Source organism: Brassica rapa, chromosome A10 (assembly GCF_000309985.2).
Source record: "Brassica rapa cultivar Chiifu-401-42 chromosome A10, CAAS_Brap_v3.01, whole genome shotgun sequence".
In the NCBI taxonomy this organism is placed as follows: domain Eukaryota; kingdom Viridiplantae; phylum Streptophyta; class Magnoliopsida; order Brassicales; family Brassicaceae; genus Brassica; species Brassica rapa.
The window spans coordinates 18,740,113-18,761,976 of NC_024804.2; the positions used below are offsets into that span (position 1 = coordinate 18,740,113).

Sequence of the window (21,864 nt, forward strand, 5' to 3'; positions counted from 1 at the left end):
GACCAGGCTCTTCCTCTTGTTCTACTACTATATCCAACCTCTCTCCAATTTTTTTCCTCTTCTTCTGGTTTCGATATTTCATCAGTTTTCAATACTCTCTTCAGTTTCAGTTGCTCTAATGGATTGTTTCTCTACAAAGAAGATCTGCGTTCAATATCTACGGGTGACTAGTACTTACAAGTCACGGCCTGGCCCTCACCATACACTTCGGATGAAATATGGTAAGTGATGCATACTTATAAGGGCTAATCTAATGAATACTGCTCTTATTTCTATTTTTGATACTAATTCTTCAGTTCACGACCCCTCAGATCTGATATTATTTTTTTGTTGGTATTATCTCCAGGAATTTTCTTTTTACATTGGCATAGGAATGTAATCTTGGCTTGAACTTTTTAGCCATTGTATATTGGGCCTTGTAAAGGCTCAATAAGTGAAGCAGAAGCCCATATAAAAACCGCCAGCATGCGGGATAACCAACTCATCCGCCTGTCTAAGAAAACTTTCTAACTAGAGACTCAGAATCATCCCCCTTTGTCTAACTAAAAACATTTTCACCAGCAAGTCAAACTCATCTCCCCTTCAATCTTAACCTTTTCCCCCAGAAAAGCAAACTCACCCTCCTAAACGTTTTAACCAGAAAATCAAACACACCCACTCGTCAAAACTAAATCTTCAGAGCTAAATGATGGAACCCTATATATATGAGGATTTGGAGCTCCAGATCTTTCACAGAAAAAGAAACAATCTCCTGTATCCCTTTGGTACATTCTTCTTTAACAATTTGTTAGTTTCGCATGTTTAATTATGTATTTCTTAACTTCATCATTTGACGACCGGTTTGGTTCATGACTCTGAAACACAGTTTACATATAGTCTCTTCCTATATCTTTTTTTTCTTTCTTGCATCTGCTATTCTTCAATTCTTCGTATTTTTTTATTATCAGCAAACTGGTTACTATTACATTTGTATGCTGTGCTTAGACTATTAAGACATTTGGATCGTTAAATACGACATTTTGCTTCGTATGCTTTCTCATGGTTATTATTACATTTGTATGCTTTGCTTAGTGTATTAAGACATTTTGCTTTGTATGCTTCTCATGGTTATTATGACATTGGTATATGCTTTGCTTAGGCTATTAAGACATTTGGATCGTTGACTAAGACAATTTGCTTCGTACGCTTCTCATGGTTATTATTACATTTGTATGCTTTGCTTAGCGTATTATTAAGACATTTGGATCGTTGACTAAGACATTTTTCTTTGTATGCTTGTCATGGCAGTGAAAGATGGCGACTCCGGTGAAGTTGACATGCAGATTCTATAAAGCACGCTACCCGGTAGTGGGGAGTATTGTGATGGCTAAAGTGGAAAGGATTCAAGACGGTGCAGCTTTTGCTTCGTTGTTGGAGTACAACAAAATCGAGGCAGTGATCTTCTTCAGCAACGAGGACGAGGTTACCGTTGGGAGAACATCTCCGTTTCGTGTATCGAAAGTAACCACCGATAATCGAGTCATCGTGTTAGATCGTTCTCCTCCGAGCATGCAAGAGATATGGTCGTGTGAAAGGAGGTTTTTGAAGGCGAGACATGTGCATAATGTCCTATTCAGTGTCGCTGAAGAGCAGAGAATCAATCTCAAGGTTAAAATTGTCTGTTCATTTATTTTAAATTTGGAACCTGTTTTTTTTTTGTTGCCAATTGTTTTGATGCTCATTTACTTCGTTTGCAGAGGGTTTACAAACGTTTGAAGTGGCCCTCTTATGAGCAGATGAATGATTTGTACAAGGAAGATTGGTTTCTAAGCTCAGATATCGATTCCTCTTTTAAAAAGTTTCTGCTTGATAGAATCAAGCTCATGACTTATAATTCCTGGAGGATTATTGAACCATCTGTGCTTCAGGCTTGCTTTCTGATCCAGTTGATTGAAATATGTTGGGCAATAGCACTTGTTAGGCAACTTGAGGCCTACCTGAAGCTAAACCATTGTCTTCCGGGTAGATTCTTACCTCTCGGTTCAAGATCTTGTCAACAAGGCCGTTGACAGAAAGTTGTTAGGGGCCGATGGTTCAATCCTTTCACTGACGCGTCTATCAAAGATCATTCAAGAAGGTCTCGTTGAAAATGAAGTGTGTCCTCTAACGAATCGTTTAGATGGTGGATCTGAACGCTATGTAAGTCTTTAGATGCTATTTTCAATTCTTTTTTTTCTTTTGGACACCAACTCTTGTACTGATCTTTTGTTTTTGTTTTTGTCAGTCTGGTAGTGTTCATAAGGTGGACAAAATGAAAGTAATTGAAGAAGAGTACCATATCCCTGATGAATTTGTGGCTCCTGAGGTTTTGAAGCAACTGAAATCTGCGCCAGTCACTTGTTCTGTGCTGCTGTTTCCTTCCTACGAGAAGAATCTAAATAGAGATGTAAGCGTTTCACTTGCGTTATTTATTTATTTATCTTCTTCTTTGGTTTCTATTAAATATTTTTATTATTTTTCAAGATCATCTACGAGCCAACAACTGATGAGATTAACGCGTATAAAGAAGATAAACACAAGGGTCGCAATCTTGATGTCCATGTCATGCTTTGCACAGGTATTCTTTTTTTTTTCCTTCCTCAAATCACTTCTATATAGCTGTATGTACACATCTTTGGTAAATTTAATTTTTATAATATGATTAAATTGTTCTCTGTTAGGTAGTGGAGTTGACAGGCGCGGGAAAGAATACTTCGAGTTTCAAAACAGTACCGGTGATGTTAATGCGGTTGATTTTGGCTACGTCAAGTTTGCCCAAAACCCAAATACAATCATCGAGTATGTCGTTTTGAAGGTAAATATTTGTTTCCCTATATCTGTAAATTTTTTTTTTCTTTAAGGATATCGGTTAACTGATTAATGTATTTGCAGGACTATCGCGCGAGGGATCTCAGTCACTTTGATTCTGATTCTGATTGAGTAGAGAAAAAGAGGTTTCACTTTGTTAATTGCTTTAAACAAAAGAACAAAAACTTTATTTACTGTTCAAAGTCGTCGTGATTATTGTTGCTGTTTAATTTAAAATCACTTTTTATTTTATATTACAGGTGGTCCTCAAGCGCAATTGGATGACTGCTTAACCTAATATGACATCTGCTTAAATAAAACTGTGGGATTCTGTTTGACTTTTACTTTTATTGTAATAAACGTTGGGAATTGAGTACCAATTACATTATGTTGAATATTTATTAGAATTATGGAAATGTCTCAATCTCGCCATTATTATTAACCAAATAAACTGAAATTAAAATATTTAAAACAATTTACTTTAATGGCCTAGTTACAGCTAAGCCAACAACTAATATTCATGTATCTAACAAATTTACATTTGCACCCAAAAAAATGTATTAAAACAAATACTCTCAAGTCAATAGAGATAAATTTTCCTACAAGAAGAGAGAAGAGAGAGAAGAGAGAGAAGTTAGATCTGCTTTGGATTCCGGCGGTCGGTCGGCGCGTGAGCGTCCGTGCCGGCGCCGGAGTCCTTTTTAGTTGGTCAGAGTGGTTCCCTTTCGTCCTCTCTTCGCCGTCCTGGTAACGTTCGCCTTGTCCGAGCTCTGATGCCGGCTCCTTCTTTAACGGTGGGGCGCTGTTGGAGTAACAACGCGCTCGTTGGGAGGTCCTTGGTGGAGAGAGAGAGCGGTTTGCATGTTTACAGGTGGTGTTTTCCCGGGAGGTGGAGGCTTCCGCAGATCCACCATCGCCGGCTCTAGCTTCCGGGAAGGGAGTCTCCGTTAGACTCGCCTTCGCCGGCTTCTGGTTACGGAGAGCGGAGGCTACCAAAGCTCTGCGCTGCCGCTTAGGAACCCGGTTTCTTTGGGTAAAGGTTTTTTAGTTTCGATTTGTTTCAAGTCTGGTGTGGTTGTCGTTAAAGATGAGGTTGGGTCTCTGTGGTTGAGTACCTGGTAGAAGATGAAGCTCTCCGGCGCGGTGATGACTCTCAAGGAAAGAAAGAGAGGGTTCCCCGCTCGCGTGTCTAGGGTTTGAAGTATGTAAAATCGGAGGAGATCTCGAGATTCGATGGATCCCTCAGGCGTGATGACATGGCGGTTAAGAGAGGCTATGGGTTTGTTGGAGGCTTACCGGTTTCTGAGCTCCGATGAACTAGGATGGCGATGGTGTTTATTCCGGCGGCTTTCTGGCGGAGCGGTCAAGTTGAGGCGGTGACGCCGCGTGACGCGTGAAAGGTGCAGATCCCTACACGTGGCGAGCCAGCCTCCTCGACGTGCTGGCGGTCTGGGTCGTGTGGTTTCTTAGGTGGGCCTAGGGCCCGTTTAATCCTTGCCTTTTGCCCGCTCTCTTTTGGGCTTGTAATAGTTTTTTTCTGTTGGCGGGCTGCTGCCGTTGTCTGGGCCTGGCCCATTGATCTTTATAATAAAAACTTTGACGGAAAAAAAAAAAAAAAAAACAAATACTCTCAAGTAAAAAATTGTAGAGAAAGTTGTCACTTTGTTGTTGGGTTTAGTCTATAAAAATTTACTGGGCCTGGCACATTGTAATTTGCAACTTAAGATATACATGTGAATAGTATACATGAAAATGTCTCAATCTCGCCATTACCAAATAAACTGAACTTAAAATATTTAAAACAATTTAATTTAATGGTCTAGTTACAGCTAAGCCAACTAGTATTCATGTAACAAATTAACATTTGCACCCCAAAAAATATATTAAACAAATACTAAGTAAAAAAATGTAGAGAAAGTTGTTACTTTGTTAACAAATACTAAACCACCAAAATGCTTTCTCATGCAAATCATGAACAAAGAAAACGGACTTCAGTCATCTATGGCGGTAATTCGAAACACAAGCATGGCATCCTCCTTATAAGATGAGTAAATAGGGAATTGAGAGGTTCGTAGTTGGTCCCAAAATAGAGTAATCTTTCTAGACACTTAAACATTGGACAAACGAAACCCACTACTTCCAAATTAGTTTCACATCTTCATTTACAAACTCTAACCACCACAGAAACGATAGCTAAGGGAGAGAGATCTCCAAACCAAATCTCTATTCTCAGTCGAAACAAAGTTCTTTAGCCAAGGAAGAGAAGACCAAATCCCAAGAAGAAAACAAAGACTAAACTAAGGGAGCAGTAAAACCCGAGAAGAGACACATTCCCTTCTAGCCAACAGACCAGAAAAACCAAAGGTGCGATGACCTTGAAAAAACAAAGAAAACGAAAGGAGGATCCTAACTCACTATGAAACAACACATAAGCTCAAGATGTAAGTTCAAATAAAGTTGCTGAAGATAATGATTATTGAGCAGTTTAAAGCTCGAAACATAAATACAATACATAAAAGTTCGAATGAACTCAGAAGACGATTATCAGAGTTTATTTTAAAATCCAGAAGAAAGAAAAAAGCTTAAAAAGTACTAGACAGAAGGTTGAATTTACTTCACAAAGATACAAACAACATAGAGATTGTCTTTGTCTTCCCCCAGTAGATCCGAGAGCTTTTCTACTCTTCAGAAGTCATATTAGCCTTGTTATCTAAAATAAACAACGAACGTTAAAAGTAAACAAGAAACAAGAATCAAGAATCAAAATTATGTACCTGGGAAAGGACAGCGATAACGACGACGAGGGTGTACACTATATATTTCCCGTGCACTAATAAGCCTAACAGTTATTTTGTGTTCTCCAATGTAGCTCCCATCAAGATCCTGGACCTTTTCTTCCGCACATTCTCCATAAACACACACGGCAGCTGCACCTATCCTGTTAAAAAAAATAACAAAACAAAGACAAACTCCTCCTAAGTTAAGCATTTGCTTTGCTTTAATAAAAGGGAGGAAGAATAATTAAGCCGTGCACAAACTTCTTGTGAATCCGGATTTCTGTGACCTCTCCACATGAAGAGAAATGTGTAGTCAACACTTTCTTGATATCACTCTTGCTAAGACTAGTGTCATATCCTTGAACTGCTACCACGGGGTCGCTGCAATAATATGGATATTATATATATTATCAAGACATCTTGAAAGAAAGAAAATTTTATTTTCTATGTTACCAGTCGGCATCTTCCGGGAACGGATGAGGCTCAGCAATGACAGTCCAGCCTCCCATGTCACTTCCACTAAGTTGCAACGCCTTGTCCACTGCGCCTTCTCCGAGAAAATAAACAAAACCAAAACTGTGAAACAAAAGAACATAAACGTCAGCATATATAAACTTGAGTTGAGATATATAGGGAATAATACTGGAGGAAATAATCACAAACCTGTCGAGAGTATTATCCGCTAGTACGCTGATGTAAACATCAGTGATCTCTCCACATGAAGAGAAAAGTTTCCTCAACGAGCTTTCCACGTCATCATGGGACAACTGAGTGTTATATCCCTTCACGAGAATCCTCCCAATGTAGCTGCATGCAATAATTTGATTGCACGAGATATGATTATTATTACCAACGAGATAAGAATCAACACAATCTTACAGACACAAAGCTAGCATTTCCTACCTGTTTTTAGGTCTGTTTTTCTTAGCATCATTTTCGTTCAATGTCAGCAGACTCATTCCCTACATCCCAAAAAAGATCTAATCAGAAACCATCCCTCCAAAAAGAAACAGAACTTAAAAGATATGAAGAATATTACTTTGGTCGCGGATCCCTCCATTGGAGACAAGTTGGGAAGATCGGGTTAGATAAGTTTTCGAGTAGCGGCGATATTTTATACAATTAGGTCTCTTGTGTTTCAAAAAAAAAAAAAGTTCTCTGGTGTTTCGAAGAAGGTATTTATAATTGAATTTTTTATGTTTTAAAAGGCTTTTGATATGACCTAGCTTTATATATATATTTTCTGGGCCGTAAATTTATGTCGGGCCTGAACTAAGTCCATGTAGCCGAATCTTACCAAGAAATTGACAAAGTTGATTTTGATACCACGTTTTATTGAATTGATGATTGATTGAATGATTGATACTGGATAAATACGAAAGTTTGAAGTTTACCAAAAAAAAAAATACGAAAGTTTGAAAATCATATTCCTTCCCGCGTCCAATACCCCATCTTTCTTGCAAGGTTAAATAGTATTAAGAAATGAAGAGAATGGCTGAGTAAATTTACCGGAGGACGGCTAGACATGGCGAGAATGGGACTGGGAGAACAAGTAGAGCGAGGAGGGGTTATAGAGTGCAGTGTCAGACCGTCGCATCAATCAACCAAAAGAGAGCAAACCCAAATCTCGAAGAGCTAGGCGGATCCGAGTCAGTACATACAGAGCCATGCCTCCTTTCACCAAAAAGAAACATTGGCTTAGGACATCATTTTTTTAAAAAACAAAACTTAATATCATATACCATATATGTAACTAGTACTTACTAATCTCAAGTAATAGTATATTACTTTCTTGCTCTGTTTTCCTTTTTACTTTTTCTTGTTTCTTATTAGCTGTAAGTTGTGATACTTTGGAGATTTTTTTTAGTCGAAACTTGAAATCTCTTTTCTCAATGAAATATCAGTGTAAGAAGAGTAATAGTATATATCAGAAAATAAGAATCTATGTGTGAAAACTTCTGTGCTTGCGAGAATGTCCCATTCAGGACACATCTTCTTGATATGATTTCTCTAATGAGGTACAATTCATGGAGAATCAGAGATCCAAGTCAACTGCAAACTTGTGCCCTCAAACAACTTCAAGCAGAGAGGTGATTTGGGAAGGGAAGAACACCTCGAGAAACAATAACAGAGGTTAAGAAGATAGAGTAAGAAGAAATAAAGCTATAAGAATAATAAGAAGATTACTTTGATTGCGGATCTCTCCATTGTAGACAAGTTGACTTGCTAGGTTTTCGAGAGACGGCGATTATACACTTTTAGTGTCTTGTTTTCCAAGAAAGGTGTTGTTTATATATGTTTTTTTAGTTTAAAATCCAGAAGAGAGAAAATTGCATAGAAAGTACTAGACTAGATCGTTGCATTATTTCACAAATACTAATAACATAGAGTATGTCTTTGTCTCTTCTCCAAGTAGATCCGAGAGCTTTTCTTCCAAAGTCATCCAAGCCTTGTTACCTAAAATAAACAAGGTAGGTTTTACTTTGTTAGTTACCATTTACCAATAAAGAGGAAACATGAATCAAAATTACGTACCTGGGCCAGCCAAGATGACGACTACGAGGGTGGACAGTGTATATTCCACTCGAGGGAATAAGCTTAACAAGTATTTTGCATCCTCCCATGTAGGACCCATCAAGATCCAGCACCTTGTCTTCTGCACCTTCTCCATAAAGATACACAGAAGCTACACCAATGCTGCTGTAAACAATCAAAACAAAGACAAGTTAGGCATTTGCTTCAATAAAAGGGATGAAGCAAGCAATGCACAAACCTCCTCTGAAACATGATATCCTTGATCTGTCCACATGAAGAGAAGTGATCAAACAACATTCTCTTGATATCAGTTTTCCCAAGACAAGTGTCATATCCTTGAACAATGGCAACAGGGTCCCTGCAATAATATGGATAAATATATTATCAAACACATCTTCAAAGCTATGTTTTATATTAAGATGCATTCAAACGTGGGTTAGTACTACAGAGCTATAGAGTAACTTAGAAATGAATTGACTAGTATAATCAGCTGTCCCAAATAGTCTTATACACACTAATATAATCAGCTGTACCAAATAGTTTTATACACACTAATATAGTTAGCTATATACTCATTGATAAAATCCAAAACACCAATTCAAAAAACTTGAAAAATTAAATCCAATTGCTCAAATCCAACAACAACTAAAACTCTAAGGATCAAAGTCGTCAATGTATTTACCAGTCTGCATCTTCCAGGAAAGGATAAGGCTTAACAGTGACATTCCATCCTCCAACGTCAGTTCCACTAAGTTGCATCGCCCTGTCAACCGTGCCTTGTCCTCCAAGAAAATAAATAAAACCAAAACTGTGAAACAAAAGAAAACCAATGTTAGCATATATATATATATATAAAACTTGAGTTGAGTTACTGGAGGAAGTAGTCACAAACCTGTCGAGCATATTATCATCGAGTACGATGACACAAACATCTGTGATCTTTCCACATGAAGAGAAATGGTTTCTCAACGCGCTTTCCACATCATCTTGGGGAAGGTCAATGTTATATCCCATTACACGAACTCTCCCAATGTCGCTGCAATAATTTGATTTGCACGACAATTATAAGTTATAACTAAAGCGACAGACACAAAAAGCAATAAACTCTTACCGTTTTCGTGGTCTGGTGGTTCTCTTAGTGGTGTCCCTTTCGTTCAAAGTCAGCAGACTCATCTCCTATCATACAAAAAGATGTAAATCAGAAACCATCCATATCAACTAACAAGAAAGCGAAAAGAGGATAGGAAGAAGATTACTTTTGTGGCGGATCCCTCCGTTGGAGACATGTTGAGAAGATCGGCTTAGCTTTACAGTTTTTTTAAGGATCTAGGGTCCGGTCCCGTAGAAAAGGTATTTATAATTGATTTTTTTTCAAGATGACCTTTTTTTTTATTGATGATGATTTGAGAAATTGGATAAATACTAAATTGTTTAAAAAAAAGGATAAATACTAAATTTTTTTGAACAAAAAAGGATAAATACTAAATTTTGAAAATCATATTCCTTCCCGCGTCCTTTGGAAGGACAATCCGGGAACCCATCTTTCTTGCAAGGTTAAATAGTGTCTACCATAGGACGGGAATGGGAGAACTAGTAGTCATTTATTAGTTACTTTATATTTGTTGTGATTATGATCGTTGTTACTTTAAAATCTCTTTATATTTGTTGTGACAATTCCAGTGATTCTCGAGCGCTGTAGTGCAATATGGTATCACTTTGTTGACTTTTCGACAGTTTTGGTTCCTAGAGTATGATTCTTTGTCCAGCTCAGATGTGCGCTAAGTTGGCAGGGCAAGATAGAAGGTTGCATTATTTAACAATGATACAAACAGCATAGAGACTGTATTTGTCTTCTCCCAGTAGAGCCGAGTTCTACTTTGTTAGTTACCAAGAGTACCTGGGAAAGTACGGTTATATCGAGGACGAGGGTGGACACTGTAAACAGTATTCACTGTGGAGCCTGCCCTTTGACCATTTTTAACAAAAGTTTCCAAGCTTTAAAATTTATTTTTAGATGCTTAAACTGATCAGAGAAAAAGACACAAACCAAAGATAATATACATTTTATGTTTATACTCGCACCCAAGGAAAGTTGTTGTTAAATTGATTATTGAGCTTTTAGTTTAAAGCGCTCGAAGCATAAAATACATTACTTAAAAAAGTTACAAATGAAAGCAGATGATGATCATAGTTTATTTTAAAATCCAGAAAAAACATATAAAAGTAATAGAGTAAAAGGTTGCATTTATTTCAGAAAGATGCAAACAACATGGAGCTTGTCTTTGCCTTCTCACAGTAGATCAGAGAGCTTTTCTACTCTTGAGAAGTCATCCTAGGCTTGGTTAAGAGGAAGCAGGAATCAAGAATCAAAACACAATGCAACTGGATAATAATTACGGTTACGTCGACGACGAGGGTGGACACTGTAAACAGTCGGCGCAGTATAAAGCTTAACACTTATTTTGCGTCCTACCATGATGCTCCCATCAAGATCCATCACCTTTTGTTCAGCATCTTCTCCATAAAGCTCTACAACAGCTGCACCAATGCTGTAAAAAGAAAAAAATTCAAAACAAAGACAAAGTCCTCCTAAAAGAGTAAGAATTAAGCCATGCACAAACCTCCTCTTGTGAACACGGATCTCAGTAACCTCTGCACATGAAGAGAAATGTTCGAACAACATTTTCTCGATATCAGCGTTATCAAGAAGAGTGTCGTATCCTTGAACAACTACAGCAGGGTAGCTGCAATAATATGGATAAATATATTTGTCAACACAACTTGAAAGAAAGTGAATTACCAAAGATAAAATATTTATTCTATCTGTGTTACCAGCCTGCATCTTCCATAAACGGATAAGGCTCAGCAATGACGGTCCATCCTCCCACGTCAATTCCACTAAGTTGCAAGGCCTTGTCAACTGCGCCCTCTCCCAGAAAATAAATAAAACCAAAACTGTGAAACAATAAAAAAACAAAAGTTTAGCAATATATAAACTGGAGTTGAGGTGGGAATACTAGAGGAAAGAGCCGCAAACCTGTGTAGACCATCAGTCTTTTCGAAGATATAAACATCTGTGATCTCTCCACATGAAGCGAAATGTTTCCTCAACGCGTTTACTACATCATCATGGGAAAACTGAGTGTTATATCCTCTTACGCAAATCCTCCCAATGTCGCTGCAATAATTTAAATACACACGAGACAAACACAATTATTACTAACGTAACAATAACCAAACACAATTTTACATACACATCACAATCAATTATTTTACCGTTTTCTTGGTCTGGTTTTCTTAGTATCACTTTCGTTCAATGTCAGCATACTCACCCCCTATGGTAAAAAAAAAACTCTAATCAGAAACAATTTAGGTTAAAAGATTGAATGAAAAAGAAAGCGATAAGAATATGAAGAAGATTACTTTGATCGCGGATCCCTCCATTGGAGACAAGTTGAGAAGATCGACTTGGCGAGGTTTTCGAGAGGCGGCGATATTCTACAGTTTTAGGGATTTTTGGTTCCGAAGAAAGGTATTTATAATTGATTTTTTTTTTGTTTGGATTATGATATTACCTAGCTTTAAATATTTTCTGGGCCTTAAATTTATATTGGGCCTGAACTAAGCCCGTGTAGCCTTAATTTACCATTGATGTTTAATAGTATAGATTGATGATGATGATGTGAGATATTGGATACATAGTAAATACTAAAGTTTGAAAATCATATTCCTTTCAGCGTCCTTGGAGGGACGATCCAAGAACCCATCTTTCTTGCAACGTAAAATCGTATCAAGAGATGAAGAGAAAGGCTGAGTAATATTACCAGATGACGGCTAGACATGGCGAGGATGGGACTGGGAGCACAAGTAGCGGAGGCGTTAGAGAATGCAATGTCAGAACGTAGCATCAGAGCGAACTCAAATCTCGAAGAGGTAGGCAGAGCCGAGTCTGAAAAAATAAATACTACAATTCAATAAAAGCAAACATGCAAATCTTCAGTAAGAAGAAATAATAACTTTAGCTAAACTTCACGTCGTTTACCTGATTGTAGTGAACTAACATATCCAACGAATGGCCTACTCCACTGTATTTGATAGGCTGAGGCTTGAGTTGCTAGGAATAGCAATTGTGAGATGTAAGCCTAAGCTTGGATGAATCGTCAAAGACCAAGCTTCTTGGCCACTCAGTTTCCATGACATCGTCATAAGTGTGCAACTTTGATCTAAGAAAATTGAATAATTTATGATTTCTTCACCGAATCAGTTGAAACAAACTTGTACACAACAGAGGTACTTACAACTCAAAAACAAATTCATCTTCTTAAGGTTTTTCCAGAGCAGGAAATTGGACTAGCTGCAAAATCACAAACCGAAAAAGTTAATCGCCACACGTATCAAGCCACAGCTAGAAACTATTTTTCAGAAGAAAAAATACCAGCACAGTAGGAAAAAAAATAGTGAGATATCAGCATACTGATTTGATTGACATAGAAGGAACTTGTGGTATAAATATAATAGGACGTATGAATTTCAGAGATGCTCACTGAAACACTTATATACCACTAGAAAGAGAGCTTATCATTTGAGAGCAATACTTCGCCTAACTCTACCAAGCTTGACTTTAGAAACCAAAGCTTAGTTCAACTATACCTGTCGACTCTGGCCATACTCAAGAAACGAAGTCACAGCTGGGTAGCGGCCTTCCATCTTCGATCTAAAAGTAAGAAAAACCCAATGTCACAAAAGAGACATGAGCTGAAAAAATTCTGTTGATAAGGGTGAAACATTACTTGACACATTCTAAAAAGTTTTCTTATCCAGGTGTTCGCACATGACACATGGTTCAAACTTGATTTCCTGTAAATAAGTCCCAAAAACCGTTAATTCAATAACAGAATAAATAACCATAAGCATAATACAAATAAGGTTAAGATAGCAGTAACATGATTATATTCACATATATCAACAAATTGATCCCCTTTTTGTAGCCCAGCATTGGAACTTTCGTAAATCATGCATGAACTCAGGATTCATGGTTTATATAAAATTTAAAGGTACCTTTTCTAATGGTATATCAGGTGTGGATTTGATTGACTACAGCCAGACTGAACTGAGAGTATATGCTCCAACCGTACGGCAAAACCCACTCGCAGCATCAGCAACATCCAAGCACATGGAGAGATGGTCGACATTATTCCCTTTCCGGTAAATTAATATGCGCCTGCACAAGCAAATCCAAATGGTGTCGACCAATCAAAATGCATACTGGACAAACAAGATATAACAGAGTAACTAGGGAGTAATGCTTCCTGGTGTTTTGCCTAGAGAAGTTTGGGACAGTCCACGTGAATTTCAGAGTAGGAGGATCCTCAGCTGGCTGCTGGTTCTCCACAGTACTCACAGCAGCCTCAGTTTCCGAAACTACAAATGCATCAAACAGCATGAAGAATCACAAAACCCTATCCAGCCCTCTAATACTACAGAAGCTCTATCTCATCACTTCCATCACATCAAAAGATCAAGAAAAGAAATTTCATCATCGGATCAAATTGAATCAAACCTAAAAAAAGTCTAACCTTCCATGGGCTGAGCAGTGCCGTCAACCAAATCTGAATGCGGCACAAGCATCTCCTCATCCTCTTGCTGCTGCGGAACATGAACAAACCACCATGAATTAGACTTGTCGCCCCAAAAAAAAAAAAAAAAGTAATCTAGCCCTACGGTGATCAAAAGAACAAAAATAGAACCCACAATCACTATACTAACACACCAAGGAAATAACAACAGTCGCACAATCTACGACGATGATTCAATCGATTCAAACTCCAATCAAATAAAATGAAATAAAAACCCTAAGGGATCAGCTAAATAAACAATCAGAAGCAGATTCAGGGCGAATGCAAAACGAGAACATCGATTTAATGAGAGAGAGTGATGAACCGGACATTACATCTACCTGAGACGGAGTCATCATTGTCACTGACCAACAGGGAAAAAATCAAGGTAATTAGAGAGACATGCGATTTATATCTTTCTCTGAGGTTGGATTCATTCTAAGGCAACAGACCAATAGTGAAACGACACGCGCCTTTGGACGCTGCTGCTGTCATACAAAAGTTGCGGGTCAGAATAAAACCTATGTACATTTCATTTTTTTTTTTTACAAAAAGTGTAATCTAACTCAACTACCACCATAATATAACAATTGATTGAAAATTATATCAAAATTAGTTTGTGATTTTCACAAATCTTTTGGACAATAAACAAAAATCCAATTCATATCTCCTTTCTAAATTGGCCTTTGAAAAAACAACAGTGGATAACAAAAATTTGACTTAGGATATGATCGGTTTGCAAACGCAGTTTTTGTAGCTGTTGTTAGCGTTTTGCAACAATCACTCAAACTGCTCTAAACCGATTTAAACCGCTCTAAACCTCATAAATTTAAAAGGTGGTTCCAACCAGCATTTGCGGTTGTGAAAAATTACGGGAGGATAATTTTTTTAAAAAATAATAATAAATACAAAAACAATATTGAATAAAAATTTTAAATTAGAATTATAAAAATACTAAAATATATATGTTATATTTTAATTAATATTATAAATTTTAAAATAAAAAATATTTTCTATAATTTTAAAAATTTAAAACTATAACTTTCCAAATATAATTTTTATATTTATTATAATAGTATGATTTTTGATATTTTTATAATTATATAAAATGTAAATATTTTTTATTTATTATTCGCTGCTGCATTTGGTAGTTAACGAGTCATAACTCATAAGTATTCTGCAAAAGCACGAATTTATAACCGTAAAACCAGTCGTACAAATTTCTTAAAACCGCTAGAAACTGCAACCATGCGCATCCGCAAACTTCCGCAACAGTTGCGTTTAAACCAGTCAGACCATTAGTTTGTGATGTTTTTGTATATTTCTGTTTGCATATGATATATCATATATCTACCGTATTATTTTGGTCAATGACGTTCGACGTGCATTTAGTATGGTGTGAGCTATTGAACTGTCATTTGAGCAATCGTATTGAAAAGATTCACACCTAAGAGTTGCCACGTAAGTGCAATTAAATAATATTAATAACAAATCTATATTGGGTCATTATTTTTGGATCCAGTCCAAATCAAATCTCTCTTGGGCCATTTGAGTCTATTAAAAAATCAGATTCAATTCTCACTTTTTTTTTTCCTTTGGGCAATTGAGTCCAAGTTCAAATAATTTTTTTTCAACTATTCTTAATTATTATTATTTTTTTTCTTAATATAATTTAAGCATTCATAAAAATAATTAAATTTTTTTATTGAAAAGTATAAATCTTTATTAAAAGTATATAATTTTTTAATTAAAATATTAATCCCATAATAAAATTAATTTATCAGAGTTATACCAACTTAATTCATTAAAAAAATAAAGTTTAATTTTTTTAACATAAATAGTTATTTAAAATGAAATACGATAAATAAAGATAAAATTTTTAAATCTTTTATAAAATAAAACACAAATATATGAAAATGTGACATTTATTAAATATTTGTTAATTGAAAAAAAAACAAAAATAAATCTGCGCTTTGAAAGCATATATCAAAATCTAGTTGTCCCTATTAAACGTGGAACTTGTACGAGGAAGATTTTTAATTGGGCCGGTTTACGTAATGAAACCTATTAAATGTGGAACTTGTACGAGGAAGATTTTTAATTGGGCCGGTTTACGTAATGAAATGGTTTCGTGTACTCAAATCATAAGAAAAGAGAGACCTATAACCCTTTCGTGTTAAGTACTAAGTAACTTTTAGTGGATAGTCTAGTAAACAAATTATGAACCAAAAGAAAAAACCATGACTTCTTTAATGATTCAGAGTTTTAATGAAACGTTATCAACTTTCCAATAAATAAGGTTATTAAAATGAGAAAAATGAAAAAAATATTACACAAGACCATGCAGTGGAGCAACAGACGGTGGACAGCGAATAATCTTTTTTCTTCGGAATATTATTAAATACAAATATCAACTTTTGTTACAGACCATGCACTGTAGCCACAAACAGCTAACCATACGCCGCTCCAAGTACCCAATGGACAGCATACGGATGTCGAAAAAGTAAATAATGACTGGTTTTCGAGTAATAATAAATAGGATATATTATTACATTTCACGAGTTCGTGCGTTTCCGGGGATTTAATTTTCTAGGTGCCGAACTAATCTCCAACTAAATAGAAATATTCTGGTTAGGCCGTAAATCTTGGGAAATTTAAGTTTAGCACTCCTCAGAGCATCTCCAAAAAGTAATTCTATTTTAAAGTTTTCAAAATTCTATATTTGAAGTTTAAAAGTGTTTTTCTCCAAAAATAAAACTTCAAACTCAACTTCAAAACTATTTATATTTTATAATATGGTCTTTATATTTGTCATAACTAATTTAAATTCTTAAAACTTTTGTAAATAACTAGCATATATATAAACATATTACAACAATATTAATTAATAAAATATTATATTAAAATATAAAAATTTAAATAAAATAACTTAATTAATATTAAACTTCAAATAAAATACCATATTATTTTATAAAATGATTTTCGTAATGCATCTATCTATTAATGCATTTCAAAGTAAAAATAGCTCTGTTCATTTTTACTTTGTAGATTACGAGCTAAAAAATTTTGAAATCGGGTAATATTGATATCTGTAAATACATTAGACTGGAACAAAAAAATAAAAGAGAAACATAAAATATTGCTAAAAGGCTAATATATTTTCGATGATATTAATACTCGTGAATATATTCGATATGAACAAGAATGAATTGTACGAAAAAGATATCAAAAACAACAACAACAACCATCTTCAGTTACACAAAAAAATCTGGACAATATTTGAAAATTTTGAAAGTTCCGGAACAAACTTACCTGACTATTAGTGTTGTTGTAATATTTAAATTTATGTAATAGTTATGTCTTCATGTAATTTTTAAAAATATTTTTGTTAAGTTTTTTTTTTGTATATTAATGTTGTCTAAATTTAGCTTAAAATATTTTAAATGTTATTTAAAAGTTTTATTTAATTTCATGTGTAAAATTTAAAATATGTAAACAAAATTTAAAATATTTATGAGATATGATTTTTTTAAGAATTAAAACAATAAACAAGAAAATATTTATGAATCATAAAATTGATGTGTGATTGTAGAGACCAAAATGCAAATAAAAATATGAAACTTCAAATTTAAAATTTTAAATGGTGAAACTTCGAATATAGAGTTTCACTCTTCAAAACTTCAAATTTGAAGTTTTAAATTTTTTTTTTTGAGAACAAAAAATTTTATATTTGAAGTTATAGAGTGTCTTTTGGAGATGCTCTTAGTTATGAAAGTTATAGTTGACGTATCTTTAATAATTAACTAGATTCTGACCCGTCCTGAAAGGACGGGTATATTTTTTGTTTTACATACTTCTTTTAGAAATCTATTTTTTATATTTGTGTTTTTTTTTGTAATCATATTTATGTTTATTAAAAAATGAAAAAACCCCATTTTAGTTGTTGAAAACCAGTTGCGTTTATTAAAAAAATCGTGACTCATGGCCTAATTGTTCAACGTAACCTACAAAACCTATATTTTATATGAATTTCTATGTAAAATATTGTATAGGTCTACACATGTTTATCTGAAACCAAAGAATCAAAACTAAATCAGCACCAAATTCATAAATAATCAAGAAAATCATATATATCTCTCGACATAACCAATCTTCAAACCCAAATTTTAAAAATAAAAAATTATATACCTACAAATATTTATTATATTTATTTCTAATTAATCAAATATACTAAAAATACTATTTATTAACCGAATTACTCTAATACTTTTTATCCAATATCTTAAAAGTTATGTGAATTACCCGATATTTTTAGTCAAACAACCCGATATTTATACTAAAAATATGGATTATCCGATGTTTTTACATACATTATGCAAAATTATCCAGAAAACTGAATTGAACCAATGTTTTGAAAGCCATACCAGACATCGACTCGTTATGTTTACTTGGTGACTGGTCGAACCAGTTCAATCGGGTTTTCAAAAATTTATATATTTTTGTTATATTATTTATATATATATTATCTGTATGTGTATTTGAAGATATGATCATTTTTTTAAAAAAATACTTAGTTTTTAGTATTATGTAACCCTAAAGAAAAATATATTTTAAATGTAAATAAAAAATAGGAAAACTATTGAGTATATGTTAGAAGTTGTAATGATTCATAAATTTTAATTGGACGTAACTTTTTATCAATGTGTTACACTGTTGTTTTAATAGAATAGATTTTTATAAATACATATATAATGGTTTGTAAAACCATACAGCCATAAGATTTTGTGTTGTCTAATGTCAAATAACTTTATATACATGATCTTGATGTTAAAGAAAAAGAAAAACTTATATGCATGATCTCATGATGCTAAAACATATACAAAATTGTTTCTGCCGTATATCTACTTTATTGAAAATTAAAAATGAAAGCTCCTAGCAGTAGAATCATTTAGACATTTTAACGAATCCCGTATATCATTAAATACACTTTGAAAGATAAGAGCTCAAACCTAATTTATCATCCAATGACAAAAATAAAACCTATTTTTTTGCAAAAAAAAGACACAAGCGGTGCCCTTCTTCTCACGAACCGTGGCAGCACCACCACCGGACTTCAGCAAAGCAATCCTGCAATATTCTTCCACAGAGGCACCAACAAATTCTTCTAGATACATGCAAGCACATGTGAAGAAAGCACAACATCTCTTGATTCAATCTTCATAAGAAAAGCTCTATCTCAATTACAAAAAAAAAAAAAAAGCTCTATCTAATACCCGTGAAAGGCTCTCCCGATAGATTGAGGATGATGAGGATATTATTTCCAGATGAAGAGAAAAGCAAGTTGGAAAAAACAAAAGAGCAAGTTCGGTGAAATACATGAACATCATCAAAAAAATTGCTGGGATTTGAACAATAAAAACAGTGGTGGTTACATAAAAAAAAAAGATATTTGGATGCAGTTACAAAAAGTGGTTACCGATTAGTAGGTAATTTAAGTGGTGGTTACATAAAAAATATATATATATTACGATGCTTTTATATTAAAATGGTATGTATTGTTGAAATTATAAGTTGGACATAACTTTTATCAATGGGTCACACTGCTGTTTTAATAGAATAGATATATAAGCCCATATCTATTATAATAAAAAATGTAAGCCCATATCTCGGAAAGAGAAGCGTGAAATCCGGGACAACAATAACTTCACCCTCTTCCTTATAAACAAGTCTCCTCTTCATTTTTATCTCTTATCTTCTCTCTACGTTTTTTTTAATTTTCCTTTGGTTTTCTTCATCGTTTTCAATACTCTCATTCAGTTTCAGATTTCAAATGGATTGCCTCTGTAAAATGGAGTACCTCGTTCAATATCCACTGTTGGTTACCAATACTTACAAATCACGGGCACACCATTCCTCTAGGTTGAAATACGGTAAGAGCTACTTTTACTCTTATAAATCTTGATCTTATTTGATACTAATTTTCAACTCTTCACCCCTTAGATCTGATGATATTTTTTTTAATAAACCATCTGCAGGACCTTTTCATTTCATTTCATTTGCATAGAAATGTTACCTTTCTAACCTGATCGGCATCGATATTGGGCCTTGTAAAAGCCCAATTAGTGAAAAAGCCCAAAAGAAACTCTCTTATTCGAAATTGGAACTCTACCGCCTTACGACGCCAAACAAAACCTCTACACAGCGATTTTCGGAAACCCTCGATTTGCAGAATCCTCGAGCTCCCGACTTTCCAATCTCCTTTGATCCAATAGGTTTATTAATCATTTCATCTTGCTAGTTCATGTATCGTCATCTGTTTGATCGGTTCCATCTGATTGATCGGCGTAGAGATTGATTTTTTTGGCTTCGTAGATCGATAAACTTATGGAATCATCGTTTTTGTTTTCGATTTACTGTTTTACCGGTTAGATCGTTTCCATCTCGATGCTTGATCGGTGTTAAATTTGTATGTTGGCTTGGTAGATCGGCAAAGTGATTTATTCATGGATTTTGTTCTTGATATTTTCCTGTGTGATCGTAAAGTTGGTTCTATCTTGATGCTTGATCGGCGTTGTGCTTGTATGATGGCTTTGTAGATCCGCAAAGTCATTGCATCCGAGATTTCGTTTCTTGATTTTCATTTTTATGTTTCAGATCTTTGCGAAAATGGTCACAAAATTGAGTTGCAGAATGTACCAACCTCGTTATCCAGAGGTTGATAGGCTTGTGATGGGAAAGGTTAAGAGTATTACTGGTAACGAGGCCGTAGTGTCTTTGCTGGAGTTCAATGAGAAGGAGGCTAAGGTCTTCAACTCTAGAGAGAGGCATCTTGTAGTTGGCAGAACAATGCCATTTCGTGTGTTGGATGACAGTAATAAGGCGATTCTCCTGAGTCCTAATCCTCTCCGTTTTGAAGACAGAATGACATGTGAATGTGAGTATTCGAAAGCCAAGCATGTCCAGAGGGTTCTCTTCAGTGTTGCGGATGACAAGGCTATGAATCTCAAGGTATTTTTTTCTTTTGGTCATTATTTATAGCTTTGGAAAATTTTATGACGAAATCGTTTTAATGGACACTAATAATTTTGCAGGACCTTTACAAATTAGCTGGATGGCCTTCCTATGATGAACTGTTGAATTTGCACGAAGATCAAAGATTTCTCAGTGCTGATATCGATGCTGATCTGAAGGACTTTCTTCTGAAGAGGATAAAACTCAGGTGTACTTCTCTTGGAGGATTCTCAATCAAAGAATTCTACAGATCTGTCTTCTTCTTCAGGAGGAGAATATTTGCTATGCCATTGCTCTCACAAGACAATTTGAAGCGTATCTGAAGTTAAAGGGCCGTCTGCCATTTGATTCATATCTCTCCATTCAAGATTTTGTGAATAAGGCAGTCGCTAACGAATTGGTTCACCCTAAAGATGCTTCTGTTCCAGAGCTTGGACGTTTCTCATATATCCTTAAGAAACTTGGTCTTGTGCTTGATGCTGATTGCCCCTTCAAGAACTCATTTGATGGAGAGTACATAAGAACTGTATGTTTTTGAATCTTATCTCACTTAGCCATTAATTTTTATTTGCAGTAAATGACTCTTTAATTTTTATGGTGTCAGGGTGGTCCTGTGGAAAAGATCGACTGTATGAAAGTTTATGAAGTAGGGGATGACGTTCCTAATTCCATGGCCGCCACTGATATTATTACCCGCCTGTTGATTGCGCCTATTGCATGCTCTGTTATGTTGTACCCGTCTTACGAAAACAGTCTCCGAGAAGATGTAAGTGCTTGCCATCTTTTTATATATCAATTTTTTCTTTGTTTCTAAATATATATTTCTTGTAAATTTATTTTTTGAAGAAAATTTACGGTCCAACCGATGAGGAAGTTGAAACCTATGAAGACGATAGTTCTGGCCTTGATTGTCACACGATGCTCTGTACAGGTAATATTTTCTAATTTCTGTTAGATATTTTTGATTAGGTATTGATGACCTTGATTGTCACCTTAATCAGGTCATGGTGTTGATAGAAGAGGTAAAGAGTTCTTGGAACTTCAAGACAGCTCTGGTGATGTGAATGCAGTGGATCAAGGATATGTGAGATTTGCACACC

At 35.0% G+C, this 21,864-nt stretch overlaps 5 protein-coding genes and 1 long non-coding RNA gene across 6 annotated transcripts; 3 read left to right on the forward strand and 3 right to left on the reverse strand.

Annotated features, from left to right (window-relative positions):
- Positions 1-915: 915 nt before the first annotated feature.
- On the reverse strand, positions 916-1,280 carry LOC117128928. The gene is made up of 2 exons (XR_004452363.1): positions 1,165-1,280; positions 916-1,100 (listed from the first exon to the last, which is right to left on the reverse strand). It is a non-coding gene; the product is annotated as an uncharacterized LOC117128928 (long non-coding RNA).
- Positions 1,281-1,293: 13 nt separating this feature from the next.
- Positions 1,294-1,920, forward strand: LOC117129334 (eukaryotic translation initiation factor 2 subunit alpha homolog). The gene is made up of 3 exons (XM_033282938.1): positions 1,294-1,647; positions 1,737-1,801; positions 1,908-1,920. Exons 1-3 carry the CDS (start codon positions 1,294-1,296, stop codon positions 1,918-1,920), a joined length of 432 nt encoding a protein of 143 aa, XP_033138829.1.
- A 68-nt stretch (positions 1,921-1,988) lies between these two features.
- On the forward strand, positions 1,989-3,261 carry LOC103847002. Its single transcript, XM_018655718.1, has 6 exons — positions 1,989-2,178; positions 2,264-2,425; positions 2,503-2,596; positions 2,700-2,833; positions 2,911-2,972; positions 3,087-3,261. Exons 2-5 carry the CDS (start codon positions 2,291-2,293, stop codon positions 2,956-2,958), a joined length of 411 nt encoding a protein of 136 aa, XP_018511234.1. The 5' UTR covers positions 1,989-2,178; positions 2,264-2,290; the 3' UTR covers positions 2,959-2,972; positions 3,087-3,261.
- A 1,996-nt stretch (positions 3,262-5,257) lies between these two features.
- Positions 5,258-9,984, reverse strand: LOC103847005. The gene is made up of 13 exons (XM_009124031.3): positions 9,395-9,984; positions 9,250-9,314; positions 9,031-9,174; positions 8,821-8,946; positions 8,377-8,496; positions 8,139-8,303; positions 6,643-6,688; positions 6,507-6,565; positions 6,267-6,410; positions 6,057-6,179; positions 5,865-5,984; positions 5,601-5,764; positions 5,258-5,536 (listed from the first exon to the last, which is right to left on the reverse strand). Exons 1-13 carry the CDS (start codon positions 9,422-9,424, stop codon positions 5,505-5,507), a joined length of 1,338 nt encoding a protein of 445 aa, XP_009122279.3. The 5' UTR covers positions 9,425-9,984; the 3' UTR covers positions 5,258-5,504.
- A 270-nt stretch (positions 9,985-10,254) lies between these two features.
- LOC103847003 (nucleolin 1) lies at positions 10,255-14,246 on the reverse strand. The gene is made up of 14 exons (XM_033281874.1): positions 14,095-14,246; positions 13,715-13,784; positions 13,197-13,559; positions 12,929-12,995; positions 12,789-12,852; positions 12,437-12,492; positions 12,181-12,361; positions 11,963-12,087; positions 11,562-11,636; positions 11,415-11,473; positions 11,176-11,316; positions 10,971-11,093; positions 10,760-10,882; positions 10,255-10,687 (listed from the first exon to the last, which is right to left on the reverse strand). Exons 8-14 carry the CDS (start codon positions 12,044-12,046, stop codon positions 10,498-10,500), a joined length of 795 nt encoding a protein of 264 aa, XP_033137765.1. The 5' UTR covers positions 12,047-12,087; positions 12,181-12,361; positions 12,437-12,492; positions 12,789-12,852; positions 12,929-12,995; positions 13,197-13,559; positions 13,715-13,784; positions 14,095-14,246; the 3' UTR covers positions 10,255-10,497.
- A 2,939-nt stretch (positions 14,247-17,185) lies between these two features.
- Positions 17,186-21,290, forward strand: LOC108870147 (eukaryotic translation initiation factor 2 subunit alpha homolog). The gene is made up of 4 exons (XM_033281746.1): positions 17,186-19,683; positions 19,789-20,025; positions 20,408-20,761; positions 20,845-21,290. The coding sequence occupies exons 3-4, from the start codon at positions 20,420-20,422 to the stop codon at positions 21,085-21,087; spliced, it is 585 nt and encodes a 194-aa protein (XP_033137637.1). The 5' UTR covers positions 17,186-19,683; positions 19,789-20,025; positions 20,408-20,419; the 3' UTR covers positions 21,088-21,290.
- Positions 21,291-21,864: the final 574 nt, after the last annotated feature.